Source organism: Microcaecilia unicolor, chromosome 2 (assembly GCF_901765095.1).
Source record: "Microcaecilia unicolor chromosome 2, aMicUni1.1, whole genome shotgun sequence".
In the NCBI taxonomy this organism is placed as follows: domain Eukaryota; kingdom Metazoa; phylum Chordata; class Amphibia; order Gymnophiona; family Siphonopidae; genus Microcaecilia; species Microcaecilia unicolor.
Genome location: NC_044032.1, coordinates 302,855,598 through 302,880,701, shown reverse-complemented (window position 1 = coordinate 302,880,701; position 25,104 = coordinate 302,855,598). Strand labels below are relative to the sequence as shown.

Below are 25,104 nucleotides of genomic sequence, written 5' to 3'. Positions count from 1 at the left end.
CAGGGACTGTCTCTCCATGTTCAAATGTGAAGCGCTGCGTACGTCCGGTAGCGCTATAGAAATGATAAGTAGTAGTAGTAGGTCACTGCTGCAGCGGCAGACCAAAACTGGATCAGGAATAAAAGTCAAAAGAAGTTTGGGAGAGAGAGAGGGAAAGGAGAGGGAGTAACTGTAAAAGGGGGGAGGTGAGTATGAGGGGGAGAAGAGGGGGAAGAATGAAGGGGAAGGGAAATGAAAGGGAAGATTGCAAGAGGGGAAGGGAAATGTGAGAGCGGTAGAAGAGTGACATTATCTTGGCCTCTCTATACCACACAATCACCCAAACTCAACATTTCAAGACCTCCACCACATTCTACTCCTCCATTAGATCTCGCACAACATCTTCATACACACACCCTGCATCTGCTTTTAGTGCAGGTACATTTTGAATGGAAACTATTGACTCTTACATTTAAAGCACACAGAATTGGTACACCTGACTACCTGTCTGTCTTCACTATCCCATATTCTCAAGTACGTTTGTTACGTTCATTAAATGACCATCGGTTAGCATTCCCTATCCCGAAATAAGCCCAATTAGAATTTACCTGTCACTGAGCATTTTATTTTCAGGCCCCCTTTCAATGGAACTTTCTCCTGCTCAGTATCTGAGCAGAATCATCCTTCAAAAAATTCAAAAAGGCATTAAAAAACTTGTTATTCGGACAAGCATTTAAGCAAACTTAGCCCCAGGTCATGGGGTGTGGCCTTGCTGTGGGAATCTGACCATCTGCTCCACAACTTCTTTCAATTTCTTTTACTCTTTCTCTGCTATAAACTGGGTGTGCATTTCTTGTCAAATCTATAAAACCTGTCCTCCTATCAACATATGTAGTTCCTTTCATTTTTAAACTGTTCTTATTTTAGATTGTAAACTGCCCAGTCAGTTGGGTGGTATAGCAAGTTTAAATACACTATAAACTACAAGGACAAAGGTGGATTGAAAAACACAATTCATTTTTCTTTCCTCCGGCCACCCTACCAATACATGTCCTCAGAATTCATTCCACAATGGATAAGGGGTGGGGCTGGGGGGAGGATCAATTTTCAGATAACTTATTTGTACAGCTAAAATGCTTTTTGCCTCTGTAAAAGGCATTGAAACTTGTTCCTTTGAGATTACAACTATTTGCATGCATCTCTCTGACAGGTCACACAGCTATTTCTACTCTGTTTTATAAAGATACCTAAGCATTTAGGTGTCTTTGGAAAACACCAGGGGGAAAGCAGAATAAATTGTGACTAAACTGAACATTTATAAACGTTCATACATATTTTTTTAAATTATATGCATAAAGCAAGACTCTGCCTATGCACCACTTAAGCTCTACCCCTAAACAAACCTACATGACAACTGCAAAAGAATATGTACGCAGCCCCTAGGATAATTTTATAAAATGCTTTTGCGCATGAAAAATCCTTTATAAAATTATTCCCATAGTGACGTCTCCCACCACGTTCTTCTTTAGCCAACATCCCACATCATTCTACTCCGCACAGCTCTAGAACTCTTCCCAATATCTTAAGCAGACCCCACATCAACTGTCAGACATCCCTACAAATGCATGCATACACTCTCACTAGATACATCACTCAAAGGCATGTACAATTCATATATACTGCCAATCATAAAACACACCCGCCCCACTCCTGCAACTGACCTATCCAGTTCCTGGTATTCAGACATATTACAGCACATCTCATACCTGCAAGTCCTTCATGCAGACATGCCAGAGTCTGCAAATGCAAGAAGGAGAAACACGTCATTATGAAAGTGTGCACTATTCAACTTGTTTTCTTTGTTGTTGTTTTTTTTCTTGTTGAACTAGTCAAGCATCATGATTCCTCCTTACCTCCTTACCATGCAAAACCTAGTTGTTCTGCTACAAGATTAGCTGCACCTCACGTACATTCTCTTCGACAAGAATTTTTAACCCCTATTCTGAGCTTAAAGGATATAAAGTACTGTATAGTTCTGTTTGAAACACCGCTATGTCCTTGTATAGCAGCAAGCCATCTTTTCATTCTCTCTAATCCATGAATAACTTTATTACTCCAAATCATTACCCTAACAACCATGTAGAATTACCTATAATCTTTGCCATGCGCACAAAATCAGACTTGACTTGATTCAGGGTTTTTGTGCAAGTATTGTCAAAACACACAGAGCTAAGAATGACCATTTGTAAGGAAACACCTATTGAAAACATAGGAAGTCAGTCACTAACAGCGCACTATGCTATTCATAAAAGAATATTTTACACCGAAATATATAATCTTCTCTCTAGTTCCTGAGGAAGCAATTATCACAATATCCTTACGGGGACAAAGTCAGAAACACAGAAAATATCAGTAGAAAAGGACTATTTTGACCCACACAGGGTGCCCATCTATACATGTTTGCTCTTTTGCTACAAGTCTTACTAGTTTTGTTGTCAACCCCTCCTCTCTCTGCAACTAAAGTGCAACCGCACCTTTAGTACTGCATTCAGTTCTGGTCGCTGTATCTCAAAAAATATATATCAGATTTAGAAAAGGTTCAAAGAAGAGTGACTAAAATGATAAAGAGGATGGAACTCCTCTCATTTGAGGGAAGGCTAAAGAGGTTAGGACTCTTCAGCTTGGAAAAGAGATGGATGAGGGGAGATATGATTGAGGTCTACAAAATCCTGAGTGGAGTAGAATGAGAGAAGTAAATCGATTTTTTACTCGTTCCAAAAGTACAAAGACTAGGGGACACTTAAGGAAGTTACATGGAAATACTTTTAAAACAAATAGGAGGGAATATTTTTTCACTATACGAATAGTTAAGGTCGGGAACTCTTTGCCAGAGGATGTGGTAACAGCGGTTAGCGTATCTGGGTTTAAAACAAGGTTTGGACAAATTCCTGGAGGAAAAGTCCATAGTCTGCTACTGAGAAAGACATAGGGAAGCAACTGTTTGCCCTTGGATTTGTAGCATGGAATATTGTCATGATTTGGGTTTGTGCCAGGTACTTGTGACCTGGCTTGGCCACTTTTGGAAACAGGATATTGGGCTAGACAGACCATTGGTCTAACCCAGTATGGCTACTCTTATGTTCTTATGTTTCTATTGCAGATGGATTTGAACTCTTCCAAAGTTTTTGAGCTTAGGGTTCAATGCTATTTTCCACTCCAGGGCTCTACTCCAAGTTTCAAGGTAATACTATAGATATTTGCACCTGCATTTTACTGCAGGTACATTTGGAATAGAAAAAGACATACGTGGATCAGAAAAGGCAATCTGTGTGTATTATTTTTTCTTTTCTCCACCCTCCTCCTACCAAAACATGTCCCCAAAGAACACCTCCTCTTACATATCATCTGTTCCACAATGCATAAAAGGGAGGGGGTGCGATTTTCAGAAAGCCTATTTGCATGGCTTAAAATGCTTTTAGCCTATGTAAATGATTTTGACACTTTTCTTTTGAGATTACAACTACTCCCATGCATCTCTCTGAAAGGCTGAAACTAATGCATGCAGGCTTTTTCTCCAGCTCATGGACATTTATGATACTTTTTGTAAAGGAAATAAAGTCATTAAATCAGAGTGGGGTTAGAAACAGAAGCATTTCCGGAGGACATCATCCACCTTATAATCGAAAGAGAAAAACGCCCATATTCCGACCTAAATTGGGAGATGGACGTCTTTCTTTCGCGGGCGCCCTAATCGGTATAATCGAAAGCCGATTTTGGGCATCTTCAACTGCACTCCATCGCAGGAATGAATAAAGTTGACGGGGGCATGTCGGAGGCGGGACTGGGGTGTTGCTATCGGCCGAGGAGAGATGGGCATCTTTAGCTGATAATCAATTAAAAAAAAGGAGTTTTTACCGCGATTTTGGGTCACTTTTTTGGACCCTTTTTTTTCACGAACAAGTCCCAAAAAAGTGCCCCAACTGACCAGATGACCACTGGAGGGAATCGGGGATCACCTCCCCTGACTCCCCCAGTGGTCACTAACCCCCTCCCACCAACCCCCCCCCCTCCCACTTTACAAACTTTTTTTCCCAGCCTGTATGCCAGCCTCAAATTCTGTACCCATCTCCATGACAGCAGAATGTGTTCTATCCTCTGACAGCCTTTCCCTAGTTCTGATGTGAGTCTTGGGTGAGTGTGACATCTTTTCTGTTAAGGGCACTGCAGAGTCACATCAGCAATGCATTGTGGTGGGTGTAGGGTATTGGGCTCTGTGATTCCACTAACTTGTGTTAAATGCTCACGATGTTGGTAGTTGGTAGGCTCTACTCCCATGGTGCTTTTCCCTCTGCTTACTGGTTCAGAGTGTGCCCGGTTTTGTTTCCAGTAGTCCTTGAGGTAGTGGCCATTTGTGTAAGACACTTTTAGATCCCTTTCATGTGTTAGCCACGTTACAGCACTTAGTTCTTACCTTGAATGTTGCTGAAAGAGGGCATTGTACACCATTCTGCCAGCTCGGACCTACTGCTAATCTCAGTACCAGCGAGACTTGTTGCCAGTGGGGCACAACCTCTGATCTGCAGTTAACTGTGAGTAAACGTGCTTATTCAAATAAAGGACGTTTTCAGGGAGATTAGTCTTCAGGTGTGAACTGCTGTGCCAAGGTTATACAGCAGCAACAAGTCCTGTCCCTGGAGCACTTTTAGTGGGTACTGCAGTGCACTTGAGGCAGGCAGACCCAGGCCCATCCCCCCCCCCACCTGTAACACTCATGGTGGTAAATGGGAGGCCTCTGAAACCCACTGTACCCACATGTAGTTGCCCCCTTCACCTCTAAGAGCTATGGCAGTGTTGTACATTTGTCCCTCCCATGACCAAATGGCTTGGATTAGGACGTTTCTGAGCTGGACGTTTTTATTTTCCATTATCGCAAAAAAAAAAAACCAAAAAAAAAAAAAAACGTCCAGCTCAGAAAGGACCAAATCCATGGCATTTGGTCCGTCCAAACCGTATTTTCGAAACAAAAGATGGATGCCCATTTTTTTCGAAAATACAGTCTGTCCCACTTCTTCACGTACCCGATTCGGACATAGACGCCCATGGAGATGGGCGTTCGCGTTCGATTATGCCCCTCCATGTCTTATAGTTCATTAGGAAACGGGGCAGCTCTGTTTTAAATATCAGTTTGTAAGGAAACACCTAGCCTATATGTTCTTTTGGTGATGCTATTCTATCCAGAGCTTACAGGAAGTTAATAAATAAGAAGGTGGCAATGCTGCTGCAAAATAGGGAATAACCTGCTGGAAATTTTGTGCACAACAGTAAGACCTTTTAGATCAAAACTTTCTAATTGCGTTGCCATTACAGGCATTTTTTAATCACCTCAGTGGAGTGGGAGGAGATCTTACACCTGTTCATACAAAAGAAGTCAGCAAGGTGATGGATTACCTTAATTCAGCTACTTGCAGAATCAGCAAATGACAAACATGTTACAGTGGTTCACTTGTCAGTTCTGTCAATAAGTCGGAACGCTTTCCATTATCCCTAGCTAAATAACGTGCTGTTAAGATACTATAAGAGCCTTCGCATCCCACCTCACCAATACTCAATTCGTCTCTGGATAAAATAATATTAACTTCAGCTACAGTGTTTCCTTTTACTAGAATATGACTTACATAGTAACCAGGGGCGTATCTGAACTGCGGCGGTAGGGGGGGGCCAGGGCCAGAGTGAGGGGGCACATTATAGCCCCCCCCCCCGCCGCCGCCGCCATTGCCGATCCCCCTCCCCCCAGCCGCTGCCATTGCCGATCCCCCCCCCCGCCGTTGCTGTCGCCTACCTTCGCTGGAGGGGGACCCCAACCCCCGCCAGCCGAGGTCCGCGTCCTCCTGCCGCTGCCTGTAAAAGAATTCCGTCAGCTGGCGGGGGACCCCCAACCCCCGCCAGCCAAGCCGAGGTCCTTTCATTTCTAAACCTGGCGCCGAAAGTTTCTTCTGAGTCTGACGTCGCTGCACGTTGTACGTGCAGGATGTCAGACTCAGAAACAGAATGAAGCTCATTCTGTTTCTGAGTCTGACGTCCTGCACGTACAACGTGCAGCGACGTCAGACTCAGAAGAAACTTTCGGCACCAGCTTTAGAAATGAAAGGACCTCGGCTTGGCTGGCGGGGGTTGGGGGTCCCCCGCCAGCTGACGGAATTCTTTTAAAGGCAGCCGGCAGCGGCAGGAGGACGCGGACCTCGGCTGGCGGGGGTTGGGGTCCCCCGCCAGCGAAGGTAGGCGACAGCAACGGAGGGGGAGGGTTGGCAGCGGTAGGGGGGTCCAGGGCGAAATCTGCGGGGGCCCAGGCCCCTGAGGCCCCACGCAGATACGCCCCTGATAGTAACATGGAGGGGCATAATCAAACGTCGCCGGCCAAATAGATCACCGGCAATCTATGTTGGCAGCAGCGCTAAAGCTGGCCGGAACCGTATTATCGAAAAAGATGGCCGGCCATCTTTTTTTCGATAATACGGTTTAGCCCAGCCAAATGCCGTGGAGTTCGCCGGGTTTGAGATGGCCGGGTTTGTTTTTCAGCGATAATAGAAAGTTATGTCGGCCATCTCAAACCCCGGCCAAATTCAAGGCATTTGGCCGTGGGAGGAGCCAGCATTTTTAGTGCACTGGCCCCCCTGACATGCCAGGACACCAACCAGCCACCCTAGGGGTCACTGCGGTGGACTTCAGAAAAGCTCCCACCACGTGCATAGCTCCCTTACTTTGGGAGCTGAGCCCCCCAAACCCACTACCCACAAATGTACTGCACCCACTAAAATTGCTCCAGGGACCTGCATACAGCCTCTAGGACTTATTGCTGCTGTATAACTTTGGCACACCAGTTCACACCTGAAGACTAATCTCTCTGAAAAAGTCCTTTCTTGAAATAAGCACGTTTACTCACAGTTAACTGCAGATCAGAGGTTGTGCCCCACTGGCAAAGTGTCCCCTGGTACTAAGATTAGCAGTAGGTCAGAGCTGGCACAATGGTGTACAGTGCCCTCTTTCAGCACCATTGAAGGTAAGAACTACCTTCTCTAACGTGGGTAACACAGGAAAGGGAACTAAAACTGGCTTACAAAAATGGCCACTACCGCATGGACTACAACAGGAAACAAAACAGGGCACACTCTGACCCAGTTAGCAGGGGGGAAAAGCACCATGGGAGTAGAACCCAGTACCCTACACCCACCACAATGCATTGCTAATGTGACTCTCTGTAGGGCACCTAACAGAAAAGGTGTCACACTCACCCGAGAGCCACATTGCAACCAGGGAAAGGCTGTCGGAGGATACAACACATTCTGCTGTCATGGAGGTGGGTACGGCATTTGAGGCTGGCATACAGGCTGGAAAAATGGTTTTTAGTTTGGAAGGGGATTGGTGACCACTGGGGGAGTATGGGGAGGTCATCCCCCATTCCCTCCAGTGGTCATCTGGTCAGTTGGGGCACCTTTTTGAGGCTTGGTCATGAAAATAAAAGGACCAAGTAAAGCCGGCGAAATACTGCTTAATGACGCTTTTTTTTTTTCCATTATCGGCGAAAGCCGGCCATCTGGTAGCCACGCCCATGCCCGCCCATGTCCTGCCTTTGCTAATCTACCAACACGCCCCCTTGAACTTTCTCCGGCGAAGTGACGGGAAAGCGGCGATGCTGTCAAAAATGCCGCTTTCGATTATACCGATTTCGCCGCTTTTAAGAAATCGCCGGCCATCTTCCGATTTATGTCGGAAGATGGCCGGCGATCACTTTCGATTATAAGCTGGATAGTAACATAGTAGATGACGGCAGAAAAAGACCTGCACGGTCCATCCAGTCTGCCCAAGAAGATAAATTCATATGTGCTACTTTTTTTATTTGTACTGTCCTCTTCATGGCACAGACCGTATAAGTCTGGCCAGCCCTATCCCCGCCTCCCAACCACCAACCCCGCCTCCCACCACCAGCTCTGGCACAGACTGTATAAGTCTGCCCAGCACTATCTCCGCCTCCCACCACCGGCTCTGGCACAGACCGTATAAGATCCCCGCCGCCCAACCACCAGCCCCGGCACAGACCGTATAAGTCTGCCCAGCACTAGCCCCGCCTCCCAACCACTAGCTCTGCCACCTATTCTAGGCTAAGCTCCTGAGGATCCCTTCCTTCTGCACAGGATTCCTTTATGTTTATCCCATGCATGTTTGAATTCCATTACCGTTTTCATCTCCACCACCTCCCGCGGGAGGGCATTCCAAGCATCCACCACCCTCTCCGTGAAAAAATACTACCTGACATTCTTCTTGAGTCTGTCCCCCTTCAATCTCATTTTATGCCCTCTCGTTCTACCGCCTTCCCATCTCCGGAAAAGGTTTGTTTGCAGATTAATACCTTTCAAATATTTGAACGTCTGTATCATATCACCCCTGTTCCTCCTTTCCTCCAGGGTATATATGTTCAGGTCCGCAAGTCTCTCCTCATACGTCTTGTAAAGCAAATCCCATACCATCCTCGTAGCTTTTCTTTGCAATGCTTCAATTCTTTTTACATCCTTAGCAAGATACGGCCTCCAAAACTGAACACAATACTCCAGGTGGGGCCTCACCAACGACTTGCACAGGGGCATCAACACCTCTTTTCTTCTGCTGGTCACACCTCTCTCTATACAGCCTAGTAACCTTCTAGCTACGGCCACCGCCTTGTCACACTGTTTCATCGCCTTCAGATCCTCAGATACTATCACCCCAAGATCCCTCTCCCCATCCGTACCTAGCAGACTCTCACCGCCTAACACATATGCCTCTCTTGGATTTCTACTCCCTAAGTGCATCACTTTGCATTTCTTCGCATTGAATTTTAATTGCCAAACCTTAGACCATTCTTCTAGCTTTTTCAGATCCTTTTTCATGTTTTCCACTCCCTCCGGGGTGTCCACTGTGTTACAAATCTTAGTATCATCCGCAAATAGGCAAACTTTACCTTCTAACCCTTCGGCAATGTCACTCACAAATGTATTGAACAGAATTGGTCCCAGCACCGATCCCTGAGGCACTCCACTACTCACCTTTGCCTCCTCCGAGCGAACTCCATTCACCACCACCCTCTGGCGCCTCTCCGTCAACTAGTTCCTAATCCAGTTCACCACTTTGGGTCCTATCTTCAGCCCATCCAGTTTATTTAAGAGCCTCCTGTGGGGAACCGTGTCAAAAGCCTTGCTGAAATCTAAGTAGATTACTTCTATAGCACGTCCATGTTTCAATTCTCCGGTCACCCAATCAAAGAATTCAATGAGATTCGTTTGGCACGATTTCCCTTTGGTAAAACCATGTTGTCTCGGATCTTGCAACTCATTTTCTTCCAGGAAATTCACTATCCTTTCCTTCAGCATCGCTTCCATTACTTTTCCAATAATCGAAGTGAGGCTTACCGGCCTGTAGTTTCCAGCTTCTTCCCTATCACCACTTTTGTGAAGAGGGACCACCTCCGCCGTTCTCCAATCCCTTGGAACCTCTCCCATTTCTAAGGATTTATTAAACAAATCTTTAAGAGGACCCGCCAGAACCTCTCTGAGCTCCCTCAATATCCTGGGGTGGAAACCATCCGGTCCCATGACTTTGTCCACCTTTAGTTTTTCTAGTTGTTGATACACACTCTCTTCCGTGAACGGTGCTATATCCACGCCATTCTCAAATAAACTTTTGCCAGTCCATCGTGGTCCTTCTCCCGGATTTTCTTCAGTAAAAACAGAACAAAAGTATCTATTTAGCAAATTTGCCTTTTCTTCATCATTGTCTACATAGCGGTTTGCAGTATCTTTTAGTCTCACAATTCCCTTTTTAGTCATTCTCCTTTCACTAATATACCTGAAGAAATTTTTGTCACCCCTCCTTACCTTTCTAGCCATTTGTTCTTCCGCTTGCGCCTTTGCCAGACGTACCTCTCTCTTGGCTTCTTTCAGTTTCCTCCGGTATTCCTCCCCGTGTTCCTCGTCTTGAATTTTTCTGTATTTCTGGAACGCCAACTCTTTAGCCTTTATTTTCTCAGCCACTTGCTTGGAGAACCATAGCGGTTTCCTTTTTCTCTTGCTTTTATTTACTTTCCTTACATAAAGGTTTGTGGCCCTATTTATAGCTTCTTTCAGTCTGGACCACTGTCCTTCCACTTCTCGTACGTCCTCCCAGCCCATCAGCTCCTTCCTTAGGTATTCCCTCATTTTACTAAAGTCAGCATGCTTGAAATCCAGGACTTTGAGTTTTGAGTGGCCACCCTCCTCTTCAGCCGTCATATCAAACCAAACCATTTGATGGTCACTGCCGCCCAGGTGGGCACCCACTCGGACATTTGACACGCTATCCGCATTTGTGAGCACCAGATCCAGCGTCGCTCCTTCCCTTGTGGGTTCCATGACCATTTGTCTGAGCAGAGCACTTTGGAAAGCATCCACAATCTCTCTACTTCTTTCCGATTCCGCAGACGGAACCTTCCAATCTACATCCGGCAGATTGAAATCTCCCCGCAACAGCACCTCTCTCTTCTTTCCTTTCAGGGATGACCTCCCCCTACTCCCCCAGTGGTCACTAACCCCTTCCCACCCTAAAAAAAAATTAAAATATTTTTCCCAGGCTCTATGCCAGCCTCAAATATCATATCCAGCTCCATGACAGCAGTATGCAGATCCCTGGAGCAGTTTTAGTGGGTACTGCAGTGCACTTCAAGCAGGCGGACCCAGGCCCATCCCTCCTACCTGTTACACTTGTGGTGGGGCCAGACAGGGTGGGTATGATGACAGTGCTTTACTCCTACAAGGAATACAGGGACATCAGAAATGGAAATCCTGCTTGCTAAAGGTTTAATCCATTTCTCTGTCATTTTGAAAAATGCTTTATTTTCTTTTAGTAAGGAACTTTGAGAACTAGTGTACCACAAAATTATATCAAAGTAATGATGAGGTTCATATGATCTTATGGGACTGTCAGTCTACCTTTTTTTTTTGGAAGTGTGTGTAGTTTGAATTGTTTTGAGACATCCTAAGTTTGAGATGAATAAAATTGGCAATATTGGAACCACCAATCTGAGGCATGGACTTTTTCTTTTTCCAGAGGTTTGGCCCAATAAAGGCAGAAGTAGCCAACTGACTGCTGTTTTCCTGAAGCCATTCACTTAATGGGGACATCTGTTCTGCCACAGAAAGGGAAAACTTTCTCTGTTTAGTAGAAACTCCATTAGCAATACCCCTAATCAGCCCCACCACTCCATCTGCTTGTCCACATTTGATTTTGAAGAACCTAGTAACCAGGAATAGGCCTGCATCCCACCTTCAGTGACTGGTTACACATAGAAGTGGAAATGTGATACAATCCACTAGCAAAAAGAAGAAATTCAAATATGTATAAAAAAGACTGTGTCTGCATTAGGTTTAATACTATATATAGTAAAATGGAAAAAATATCTAATCTTGAAGGAATCTTGTGTTTGGAAATCAAGAAAAAATCTTTGCACAGAATTAGCCAACATGTTACAAGAAACATATATATGCCTTTTCAGTGCAAAACCTGCAGAGTTCAGAGAGGCAATTTACATCAAAAGTCAGATTATAAAGTATGAACCTTGCAGAGTTTTTCCTGGAATGTTATCTGTTCTGTACTTTTTAACTCACACCATATTAACCTTCAAGCTCAAATAATCTCAAAGGTTATTCAAGGCACAGGCAAATTTAGAGCCTGAAGTCATGAGAAATCCATAAAAAAAAGAGGGGAAATGGTGAATGGGTAATGGCCTCAGCTGGTTCATGGTTTCCAAGCACAAATGTTTAAGCTTTCCAATAGCCAGGTTGTGCAGATGCAAAATCTGAAATCAAGACAATTGCTAGCTGTTACAGATAGCCACAAAGGGTAATATTAACCATACAGATTATCACAAGATTAGGAAATGTAAACTTCCCTGGGGACTTTAGTAATGACAAAAAAAAAGAAGAAAGAAAATTAACTTTTCATATTTTTAAGTACACTGAGAAGCCACCAATTACTTACCCTTGCGTCTGTCACCTTGAACTCCCTTAGGATATATTGTGGCATGTTGTACTCTGCCATGGGATCTACCACAAAGTACTGATACCTGGCAGAACGCTCTGCAGGCCAGTACTGGTGACATTTTTCCTAGTGGACAATAAAACACAAAAAGGGAGGAATATAATGTCATGCCCCATTCACTCTGTCTAGTCAGTAACATGAACTTAGTTTGACGTCAGCCTTGAAGAACTGCAGTGCAGCTGGTAATGGGTATTTGCAGGACATGTAAACAGCTCATTTCACTATAACCAACCACTCAAATAATTCACCAACTGTTCATTGGGTTTTCTGGTTGATTGCTACACTGGACACTAGTCCAAGGTAGGGTAGACAATCTCAAACAGTTCAGCAGCAGTGTGGAAAGTGCACATTGAAAAGAGATGGTGATTGAGGTTCTGTATCTTTACATGCACAGGCCACAATGGGGCATACCAAAGGACACTTGTTTATATTAATTAACAGTAATATTAAATTTAGTTAGTAAAGATGTTAAAGGTATAAAACAGTAGGACAGAGTTAAGATTCCAGCTATAGAGCTAGGCACAGCAGAACAATGGACTGTTGTTTAAAGTCCCTGTGAGGTGGGTTTGTCAATGGATGGAAACAATTTGGTACTGCTGCAGTGGCCTTGGGCCGATGCTAAGGGCAAAGGCCGGTGTACACTTATCTTTTACCCCTTGTGCAAAAGGTAGAAAAATACTACTGTATTTTGCTTCAAAGCCAAAAATTCCACAATTAGTCAAACTGAGTATCATCCCACTAACTGAAGGACTCTTTTATCAAGCCACACTAGAGGCTGCTGGTACGGTAATGCCGACAAAGCCCATTCACTTTGAATGGGCTCCATTGGCATTGACAGAAGGGAACCGCTAGTGTAGCTTGATAAAAGAGGCCCTGAATTTGCAATGTTTGTTAAACATTGTTTCAGGAGAGAAAAACTGTTTTAATAACATAATAAAGCCTCACTTGTATTGAATTTGGCTGTATTTTTTTTTCTTTTTACTCTTTTTATGTTCAAAACTTTAAACTCTCAGATAATAGCTATGAATTTTTCTTATTTACTTTACAAAAATCACCACCGGTTATCTTCAAAAATCTGGCTTATTATTTCAATGTTCCTCCTACAGAGAGCATGCCGACCAATACTGTGAAAGTGCTTACCCTGCCCATTTCTCTGAGCTTTGTCAGCATGACAACAATTGTGGAATTATGTTCCCAGAGCATTCTCCAGAAATCTTCTGTTGTCTCAGCCAAAGGTCCCTGTGTAGCTATGTAGGCCTTTTGTTGCCTAAAAGAGAAAGGAAGAAATCATTCAGCAAGCAATGCACATATATGGCTTTGCTTACATGTAAATATTGATGCTGAAACAGTATTATAATTAGGACTCTAGCTAAATTATTTTGAATCTGTAAAAAATCTCAAATACATAGGGCTCCTGCACTAAAACCACGCACAACAAAATAATTTTTATTTTTTTGCAGAAGTGTTATGTCTGAGGGCGGAGAGTGGGCGTTTCTGCGCTAATCAGTTAGCACAGCTATATTTCTAAACGCTAATTGGTTAGTGCAGGATTTGCGCATAAGCTCTTATTGCCTACAAAATAGGTGTTGGTAAGTGCTCACACACTAATTTTTGTTAATGGCCGTGCACTAATGGCAACACTGGTGCATGACTACTAATTCAGAAAATGGAAAAATCGGCCATTTTCCAGCTGTGCTAAAATTGGCCTTAACGCATGGGAAAGACCCGAGGAAGGGTGTGCTAAGGCCACTTTTCCCCACAGTTTAGTAGAAGAAGCCCACAGTCACTGAGCATTAACATTTGCAGAATGATGTCATTTTTAACTTTGTACTATGCAGAGGTTGTGCCGGCTCCTGTTCGCGTGGGGATGCCTAAACGTTTGGATGGAACTCCACCATATTTTAAGTTGTCTTCACACAGTATTGAAGAATTAAAATGGATTAATAATCAGGTACAAGGCAGTTTAGATTCTTATTTATCCTGCAGAGAACAATGGTGGATCTTACCCTCCAAGCAGTTCAACCACAGAGCTGAATCTGATGTTGGCAAGGGAATCACTGTTGGGTAATAAGATTCAAATGATACCTTTACATAGAATACGCTTATCAGTGGGTTTCTTGAATAACTTGTAATCAGGTGTTTACATTTGGAGTGGCTTCCTTTCTTTCAAGTTACATATATTTGGATATATCATTACTGACTGACATGATTAATATGGCCCTTATTAGGGTTGTTACTATTATTAAAATCATGTAGCTTTAGTTTACAATCTAAGGAGAGGGAATTTATCATGCTGTGTTAGGGCTTTAAGTTGTACTATTTGCCCCTTAATGTGGCTTTACGGGCTCTAATTCAGCTCATCCTACCCTACTGTGGTGATATTTAAAGTATGTAAAGCAGCTAACTACTGTGTAAAAACCAGAAAACGACTTGGGGTGTGCCACAGGTGCACACCACAAGTCGTGTTATGGCCATAAAATGATGGTAAAGTAACTCCAGCCAAAATCTGGAGTTATTTCACCATTCTGGGAGCACTGAAGATCAAAGCCGCGGCCCGATGCTCTCGGGTCAGAGCATAAAAGGACTGGTGTTATTTGCCCTCACCCCCCTTCACAAATGCTCCCACTTCCCATCACATAATCCACCACCCTAACCAAACTCCTCCCTCCCCCAGATCACATTCCCCTACTACCTCCAAAGGACCCCTCACTATCACTATGGGTCTACCTGTACTAGTGGTCCAGTAGTTTTAGGGCAGGAACGATCTCCAGTTGCTCTTGTCCTACCGTCACTGTAACAATCTCAAGCTACTACCACTACAGGTTATATTCCCATATAAGGAAAGGAGAAAATAGGACTTAACCGCTAATTTTATTTCCTTTAGGCACTCCAGACCAGTCCAGACTGTTGGCTTATGCTCACATACCAGCAGATGGAGACTGAGAACACCTGACTTTAAACTGAATAATAATCCTACGCAGTCCCTTGCCAGCCAGTATAAACTCATGGGTCCCCCAAAAGGCTGTTTCCTTGACTCATCAGGCGTACATATGCAACCATCAAAATGACTGCCAAACATTCAGGGTTTTTTTTTTCCTGAACAACCACAGATTTCCTTTGGTGATCTGCTCATGAGGAATGCTCCACATTGAACAGCCATGACTATCGCCCGCAACATCTCCATGTGAAAACTTGGAACCTTCAGCACCCTCTTCAGTCTTTTGAGATCTAATATGGTCAAGAAGGTTCCCTCCTTCTTGGGAATGACAAAATAAATGGAGTAACTTCTGGAATCTCTCTCTTCTGGTGGTACAGGAACCACTGCCCACAACCGGATCAATCACAGCTCCCACTTTCCAGCAGGAAAGACGACTACAGAAACAGGTCCAACAGAGGCCAATGAAAGTCTAGGGAAGTCTGCTGTACACTACATCAAGAACCCACTGATCTGTGGTAACCTGGGTCCACCTCTGGTAAACCTCCCTCAACCAAGCTCCCATAGGTACCAGAGGTTGGACCCCTACACCATCATTGTGCACCCCAGGCCTGACCTGAGGAAGACGCACCTGATTCTTGTCCCATGCCAATTTCCACAAAATGCCTGAGACCTCTGAAAAAATTGCCCATGTTATCCTTCACCAGGCCTTCCTGTACAATAGTGATATGCTTCTCTGAAACAGCCACTAGAAAAATCCTCTGACTGAGACCTTTGGTCTTGTCCTCTGGCAAATAGGGAACCTTGGCTTTCTCGAGACCCTTAACCAACTTGTCCAACTCTTCACCAAAAGGTATGGAGCCCTTAATGGGCAAGGAACAAAGCTTAGACTGTTATAATTTTAGAGAAGGTGAGCCCTTGCACCGCCGCCAGATACCAGCTAGCAGCAGGTGAACTACCCAGGCAGGGCACAGCACTAAGGTAAGAACCAGGCAAGGCAGGCTCAGTTCAGCTGAGGACAAGGCAGGATAGGAAGACAGGGACCAAAGCAAGGATCTAGGCAAGGCTGGCCGGGTCCAAAGCAAGGCTGGTGTCAGACAGGGCTGGAGCTGGAGACAAGCAGGGCTGGAACTGGAGCCAGAGCCAAGCAGGGCTAGAACTGGAACTGGAGACAAGGAGGACTGAAACTGGAGCTGAAGACAAGCAGGGCTGGAACCAAAGCTGGAGACAAGCAGGACTGTAACTCGAGTTGAAGACAAGCAGAGCAGGAACCAGATCTGGAGACAAGCAAGGCTGGAACTGAAGTTGAGGTCAGAAAAAGCAGGACAAATCCGAATAGAAGAAAACACAATACCAGGCATGCACAACTAGGCAGAAAACGTTGCGAATGCAATGTATTATAGTCCAATGGTTCTTTATAAAGGCCCTCACAAATGATGTCACATCTTTTGGGCCCTGGAAGGAGGCTTGGAATGCACTTCAGAACACAGCAGAGGCACCAGGGTGAGGCTAGAATACTAGAACATCAGACTGAGGCTTGGAAAGTCTCTGGAAGGAAGCTAGAATGATGGAGCATCAGAATAAGGCTTGGATAATATCTGGAATGAGGCTTGGAAAACAGGGAAATAGGCAGCAAGGGTATCAATGCAAGAGGGATGCAGTGCCAGGAAGGTGGTCTGGAGAAGTTATGAAGGCTGATCCCCAGAAGGAAAGGTGAGTTGGGACCTGGGGAGCACGGCCACAGCAACATCTGCTGACCAACCTTGAAGCAAAACACTCTGCACACAGCAACCACTAGGGCCATATTCTTCACCAAGGCCCTCAACAAATCATATAGAGCATCGGCCAGAACTGTCCAAGACCTTTTCTGCCCAGTGAAAGCAAGCCCATCTACCAACCGCCACAAACAGATGCTTGCAAGGCCAGGGCAGAGAGGTCAAATCTACACTTCAGGAGGGTCCTCCATTTTGTGGTCCTGAGGCTCCTTCAAGGCCGCACCCCTGTCCACCGGGATCACAATCATCTTTGTCACTGCAATGACCAGTGCATCCATGGTAGGGGGCTTAAAGGTCTCTCTGTCCTCTGCCAAAATAGTGTATAACCTGCCCATGAAGCAAACCACCTTACAGGGAGTATCCAGGACATTCCACTCAGCATAGAACGTCTCTGATGTCCTGATTCATGGGAAAGGATTTGGAAGACTTTTTAATACCTTTCACCAGAGGATCTACTTGTTTAGCTGGACCCTCCAACAGAGCATCCTCTTCATAAAGGAGCACTGAGGAGACTTGCGCAATCAACTCTGAAAGCTCCTCCCGGTGAAAAATACACACAACCGAAGGGTCTTTCCAAGACTGGAGCTCTTTATCCAGCTGATCCTTTTAGGAAGGGATTTCTTCTACCTCAGGGTCACTGAAGTCTCCCTCTGACAGTCCTGCCTCCAGTTCTTCCAGATCTCCAGCCCAATCCACTTTGGGCCGCTTGGGGAGCAGTAGATCTGGGTTAGAGAGGGCTAAAGCAAGTTCATCAGGGTTCCCTAATTTCCAGGCCTTGAACATATATAGCCCAGATGAACTCAGGGGAAAAACCCACCCCCTAAGTGGGGAACTGTAACCAGGTGCTGAAACAGAACCTGGGAGAAGAGTCTCTGATGCTAGCCACGGCAGTTGATCTCTGCACGAACCAATTCAAACATGGTGGCAGTTCCTGCCAAAACCAGAGCCACTGCAGAATTAGCAACAACATTGCCCTGAAAAACCAGACTGGTCCCATCTACAGATTCATGCCAAGTTTCCTCAGCCGCTAATGCATCCATTGGCCTGGGCTCCCTGCAGAGTCAATTCTGTGATCCTGGAGCCTCGATGTCCTTTTTTCCACAAGCTTGACTTCAGTGGGAACGGTCCCTGCTCATTGAGCGGCTGCTGACACACAAGTGGGACCCGCAAAGAAGACTCCTGCTCACCTGCCACAATTAAGAGAGAAGGAAGGACCATCAGCAGAGCCTGGAAAAACACAAGCGCAAAAGCCACAAAGTATTGCCTTTTTTTTGTTGTTTTTGACAGCTGTCGGCTGTTCAAAATAATGCACTCAAGGTTCTAAGGATTCAATCCTTCAGAGTTGAGGCACAGTGGTCTTCCCAGCACAGGAAAGGGAAACACGGGGGGAGGGACCTGGCTACGGACCAATATCCCAACTGCAGAATCACTGCCAAAAGAATGAGCCACAAAGGTAAGAAAATACGATTTTAATTTATTTTTTCAATCAGGACCCAAAAGGTAGAAAACAGAATGTCAACCTACCTGGGCCTACCAGATCAGTATAGACTGCACGACAACCATCTGCTGGAGACTGAGAACATACTAGCTAGCAAGGCACTACTGGTAGGTGAACATAACCAGTCTGGAGTGCCACTATGGAACATATATTTTATATCTATAAGGAAACATGAGGTTTAGAGTTAGTAGTGTGAAACTACTGCTAGGCGCACAATTGTGGAGACAGTGCTAGCAGGACAGGAGCAACTGGGGATCACTCCTACCTTAAGACCACAGAGTACATGGGGGTTAACGACGTGAGCATGGGATGGAGTGGGGGTGGAGATGGCACTGGCCCTTTTAGGGTTCAGCCTGGGAACATCAGGCCGCAGCTCTGAGGCCTGATGCTCCCAGGCAACTGGAATAATGCTGCTTCTAAGGTGGCTCACAAGTAGCGTTATTCATTCCCCATGGTAGTCAGTAACTTGTGGAACTGTTATACTGCAGGTTGCTCACTCTCTTGATAAATGAAGGTACATTAAAAGCTTTGTTTTTACCACACCTTGATAATGCTTCAGCTCCCTCCCCCCCCCCCCCATAAGTTTATACTCGAGGCGATGGAGGTTTAAGTGACTTGCCCAACATCACAAGGAGTTCAATGAGAAGTATGTGCATGGCTAATAAGATCTACAAGGGCAAGTCTATATCTGGGTGCTCACATTTATACAATCACTTTAGTGCATACATGTACAGAATACTAGCACTTTTGTGGGTAAGTGTACACTCATGCACGTAAGAGGCAGCAGAGCCATTAAATGTTATTCTGGAACAGTATGCAAAAGTGGCATAACACATAAATATATTGGGAGTCATTCACATGGGTGGAGCATGAGAGTGGTACGGATGGAGTTGCTACTTACATACGTAACTTACAGAATACTGTCAATTATGCATGCCTCTGACAATTTTCCATGACTGCAGTTATGCCAGGTCTGTGGCTGGTGTGGGTACAGGCATTTACATATAGGTACACTAATATTGGGTTATGCTAGTATCCTATTACAGAATCTAGGCACCCAGGTGGCTTTATAGAATAGGCTTTCACCGCATGGCACCAGGGTGCCTGAATAGAAATGCCCATTTAGAGACTTGCTTTCTATAAAGGCAATTCTATAAACTAGTGCCTAAATGTAGGTGTTAATAGTGCACCTCACCTAGTTTATAGAACAGTAGTGCTTATGCATTTCATTGGTGCCTATAACTGGCGGTTACGTGTGTAAGTGGTAGGCGCTATTCTATAAACAATTCACTTAAATCGCTTAGCATTCAACTATCAGGGGGCATATACATGGGCACTGTGTCATGGGCGTGTTGTCAAGTGACACATAGAACTTACAGAATACTATCAGTTGCACACACTGCATAATGCAGTTACGCATGCCACTTAGGCCAGCCATTGACCTGTCGTAATAGGTGTGCCTAACTAGTTGGAATACCAGTGCAATGTTGCACTAATATTCTATAAAGGTTTAGACATGCCCTTAAGCTGTTATGGAACTGCTGCTAAGCACACCACTTTGTTGCACCTAAAATTAGACATTGGTTATAGAATTGCCATCTATGGGGCCCTTTTAATAAAAAGGCGTGGTAGGCTCTATGCACGTGCGAGCCAAAACAAGACTACCGCCAGGCTAGCGCGCTCCCCTGGCGGTAATTTCAGATTTGGAGCGCACCAATACTGCCGGGACAAATAAAGTTTTTATTTCCTACCGTGTGTGGCATTTCCGGCGTTAATCAGCAGTTGGTGCACGGCAACCAGTCACCATGCTTATAGCATGTGAGTCCTTAATTCTAGATCAATGGGTGGCATTAAGGGCTCAGGCTGTAAATAGGTGTGCACTGGTTTTAATTTTACTGCAGGCCTTTTTCCCAGAACAATGAAAAAAAGCCCTTTTTCTCAGACAAGGTAAAAACTGGCCTGGTGACCGCCACATACATTAGCCTACACTACCGAAGGCCACTTTTTGCCGTGGCTTGGTAAAAGGGCTCTTATGTGACTAGATCAAAGATTGGCCCTTCACAGTACATAGGACTATTTAGCTTTATATTAGTAGATCAAAGGCATGATTTCTCATTCAACTAATATCACTAGTCTCTAATGTTCCCTCTAAGCTGTGCGGGAGTCCTTCTACATGAAGAATCAAGCTGTTTCTGTTGTGAGACGTTCATTTGAAGCAAAGATCTAAAATGCTTAACACAGAGCTGGTAAAAGAACTTGGAGATAAAGTTATTCAATGATATGAATTGAGGAAGAGGCTAAAAGAAAATTTCCATGTTTTAAATACTCCTTCAGGTTCATCAGCATAAACTGAAAACAGTTTAGCACCATCAAGACACTGGCAGAATTGACTCATCCTTTCTAAGACAGTAGTGGTGGATTAAGGAAACTGTTAAGGTCTCAGTGAGACCTACATTTAGTTTAAAGAAATACACAGTTCTCAGGCTGAGACTGGGGAAAAATGTTGACTGTCCAAGATTTTCAAGATTACTCCAAAGACAAGGCCTGTATACAGTGGTGGCAAGAAAGAAGCCACTGCTAAAGTAGGAGGGTGAGAACTCGACCCAAGATGTCTACCGTAGCATACTGAGGATTGGACTATCTCCTGTGTTGCTGCTTCCTTCATCTGTGCTTATTTCTTTATTGTGCAAGTGTAGGGGAAAAGTTAAGCAAGATTTACCAACTATCAAATCACATACCCAGATGACAATGCAACCATGCTGACAATTTCAGGAACTGCTACATTTTTTCTTGCTGTAGTGTCAGGAGAGCGAAGATAATTACCTGTAGTAGGTATTCTCCAAGGACAGCAGGCTAATCATTCTCACAAGTGGGTTGACGATCTGCATCAGCCCAGGAACCGGCATAATGTACAGCAAATATGAAAAAAGTTTGCTAGAGCCTTCTGGAACATGTGCAGCGCCACACTGCTCATGTGCAGAGTGCCTTCCCACCTGCCACACGACCAAGCTCCTCAGTTTAATCCAAAAGCATAAATGAAAAAAAAAAAACTCACAACTCCAAGGGGAGGTGGGCGGGATTGTGAGAATGATTGGCCTGCTGGCCTCTGAGAATACCTGCTATAGGTAAGTATATTCCCTTTCTCTGAGGACAAGCAGGCTGTATCATACTCACAAGTGAGGAATCCCTAGCATCCAGGTTCACCGAAAACAACAAACATTGATCAATTGGGCCTTGCAACGGCGAGGAAATAACATATATCAACTAGCTGAGAGCACAGCCTGGAACAGAACAAAATGGGCCTAAGAGGGTGGAGTTGGATTCTAAACCTCAAACAGATTCTGCAACACTGATTGTCCTAACCAACTGTCGCGTCAGGTATCCTGCTCAAGGAAGTAGTGAGATGTGAATGTGTGGACTGAAGACCACGTTGCAGCTTTGCAAATCTTTTCAATGGAGGCAGACTTTAAATGAGCCACTGACGCAGTCATGGCTCTGACATTATGAGCCGTGACATGGCCCTCTAGAGTCAGGTCAGCTTGGACATAAGCGAAGGAAATGCAATCTGTTAGCCAATTGGAAATGGTGTGTTTACCGATGACTCCCCTCCTGTTGGGATCAAAAGAGACAAACAACTGGGCTTCATCCGCTTCATATAAAAGGCCAACACTCTCTTGCTGTCCAAGGTGTGCAAGTTTCTTTCGACAGGGTGGGCATGGGGAGGGGGAAAAATATTGGCAAGATAATTGACTGGTTCAGATGGAACTCCAACACCACCTTCGGCTGGAACTTAGGGTACGTGTGGAAAACTACTTTGTTGTGATGAAACTTAGTATAAGGTGCATCCACTACTAAAGCTTGAAGCTCACTGACCCTATGAGCTGAAAAACAGCCACCAAGGAAACGACCTTCCAGGTCAAGTACTTCAGATGGCAGGAATTCAGTGGCTCAAAAAAAGATTCATCAACATTTTGAGAACGACGTTGAGATCCCATGACACTGGTTGAGGTTTGACGGTGTCAAAAGTAAAACTCTCATGAAACGAACAACTAAAGGCTGTCCAGAGATAGGCTTACGTTCTACACGCTGATGATAATCACTAATTGCACTAAGGTGAACCCTTACGGAGTTGGTCTTGAGACCAGACTCTGATACATGTAGAAGGTAGTAAAGCAGGGTCTGTGTTGGACAAGAAAGGGGATCTATGGCCTTGCTGTCACACCAGATGACAAACCTACTCCATTTAAAAGAGTAACACCTATTAGTGGAATCCTTCCTGGAAGTCAGCAAGATCTGGGAGACACCCTCCGAAAGACCTAAGGAAGCAAATTCTAGGCTCTCAACATCCAGGCTGTGAGAGCCAGAGACTGAAGGTTGGGATGTAGAAGCGACCCCTCATTCTGCGTGTTGAGGGTCAGAAAACAGTCCAATCTCCATGGTTCTTCGGAAGACAATTCCAGAAGAAGGGGGGACCAAATCTGACGCGGCCAGTAAGGTGCGATCAGGATCATGGTTCTGCGGTCTTGCTTGAGTTTCAACAAAGTTTTTCCCACTAGAGGTATCGGAGGATACGCATACAGAAGGATTGTCCCCCAATGAAGAAGGAAGGCGTCTGACGCTAGTCTGTCGTGGGCCTGAAGCCTGGAACAGTATTGAGGGAGCTTGTAATTGAGTTGAGTTGTGAAAACATCCACCGAGGGGGTGTCCCATGCTCAGAAAATCTTATGGGCTATGCCCATGTTCAGAGACCACTTGTGAGGCTGTATAACCCTGCGCACCCTGTCGGCCAGGCTGTTGTTTACACCTGAAAGATGCGTGGCATGGAGAAACATGCCATAACGATGTGCCCAGAGCCACATCTAGATGGCTTCCTGACACAAAGGGCGAGATCCGGTGCCCCCCTGCTTGTTAGTGTAATACATCGCAACTTGATTGTTTGAACTAAAATAATTTGGATGGACAGCCGATCTCTGAAAGTCTTTAGAGCATTCCAGATCGCTCGGAGCTCCAGAAGGTTGCTCTGAAGACCTGTCTCCTGGAGGGACCAGGCTCCTTGAGTGTGGAGCCCATCTACATGAGCTCCCCACCCTAAGAGTGATGAATCCATTGTCAGCTCAAGGGACACTCGGATGACATCTTCTAGACTCCCCGTGGATTCATACCATTGAGAAGCCAGGGTCCATTGAACAGATCTCATGTAAAGACATGCCATGGGTGTAACATACACTGTAGAAGTCATGTGGCTCAACAGCCACAACATCTGCCAAGCTGTGACCTGCTGCAATGTCCAAACTTTGGCTACGAGGTATAGAAGGTTGTATCAAGCAGGGCTCCTATGAATTGGACAGAATGGAGATGGGATTTGGAGTAGTTTATTATAAACCTTAGTAGTTCGAGCACCTGAATAGTCTTCCGCAAGGACTCCTGAGCACCTTTCTCCGAGGTGCTCTTCACCAGCAAATCGTCGAGATAAGGGAACACATGCATTCCCAGTCTGCGTAGCGATACTGAATCTACCGCTAGAGATTTGGTAAACACCCTGGAAGCTGATGGTAAGCCAAATGGCAGTACGCGGTACTGAAAGTGTTGCACCCCCAAACAGAAACCGAAGATACTTCCTGTGAGCTGGAAGTATCAGGATGTGAGTATATGAATCCTTCAAGTCCAGAGAGCATAGCCAATCATTTTTCTGAATCATGGGAAGAAGGGTGCCCAGGGAAACCATCCTGAACTTTTCTTGGACTAGGAATTTGTTCAGGGCCCTTAGGTCTAGAATGGGACGCATCCCCCCTGTCTTTTTCTGCACAAGGAAGTACCTGGAAAAGAATCCCTGCCCTTCTTCCCCTGGGAGACCGCATGGGCCTTAGAAGGGTGGAGAGTTCCTCTACAAGTACCTGCTTGTGCTGAGAGCTGAATGAATGAACTCTCAGTGGGCAATTTGGAGGTTTGGATACTGAGGATGTATCCTAACCAGACTATTTGAAGAACCCACTGGTTGGAGGTTATGAGAGGTCACCTTTGGTGAAAAAAGTTTAACCTCCCCCCAACCGGTAAGTCATCCAGCATGGACACTTTTATGGTGGCTATGCTCTGCTGGAGCCAGTCAAAAGCCCATCCCTTGCTTTTGATAGGGAGCAGCAGTGGCTTTAGGCGCATGCTGTTGACGAGAATGAGCGCACTGGCGTGTAGCCTTAGCAGGCATACCTACACCTAGAAAAGGCATAAGAAGCACTCCGGGACCTACCAAAATACCTCCTAAATGAGGAGGTGGTCGCAGAAGGCACCCGGCGGGAGAGAGAAGACATAGAATCAGTATGCTTCTTGATCTGGTCAACCAGTTCCTCAACCTTCTCTACGAAAAAGTTATCCCCTGGCATGGGGCATCCACCATTTTCTGCTGGAATGAATGGTCCAGGTCAGAGACACGCAGCCATGAGAGTCTGTGCATCGCTATACCTTGGGCATAGATTCTGGATGTCACGTCTAAAGTGTTGTCAGTGCTCCTGGCCAAGAACCTGTGACACGCCTTCTGCTGCTTGACCAGCTGGCAAAAAGGCTGGGTGTGCTACAGAGGGAGTGCATCAACCAAGTCAGACAGCTGCCTTACCGAGTTCTGCAAGTAGACGCTCATGAAGAGCTGGTATGATTGAATATGGGTGATGAGAATTGTGGCCTGATACATTTTTCTCCCCAAAGAGACCAAGGTCCTAGCTTCTCTGCCTGGGGGAGCTGAAGCATAGTCCCTAGTACTCTTGGCTCTCTTGAGAGTGGCATCCACCACCATGGGGTTGTGGGGTAACTGAGACCTCGCCATC

At 45.2% G+C, this 25,104-nt stretch overlaps 1 protein-coding gene across 12 annotated transcripts in view; it reads right to left on the bottom strand.

Moving 5' to 3' along the window:
• Window positions 1-25,104, bottom strand: part of PTPRD (protein tyrosine phosphatase receptor type D) — a 1,064,164-nt gene that overhangs the window by 23,489 nt on the left and 1,015,571 nt on the right. For all 12 annotated transcript variants that reach the window (XM_030194293.1, XM_030194296.1, XM_030194294.1 and 9 more), the window contains 2 exons: window positions 13,222-13,348; window positions 12,022-12,147 (listed from right to left, as the gene is read on the bottom strand). In XM_030194293.1, the coding sequence (XP_030050153.1) occupies window positions 12,022-12,147; window positions 13,222-13,348 (253 nt within the window). The remainder of the gene's footprint in view (window positions 1-12,021; window positions 12,148-13,221; window positions 13,349-25,104) is intronic.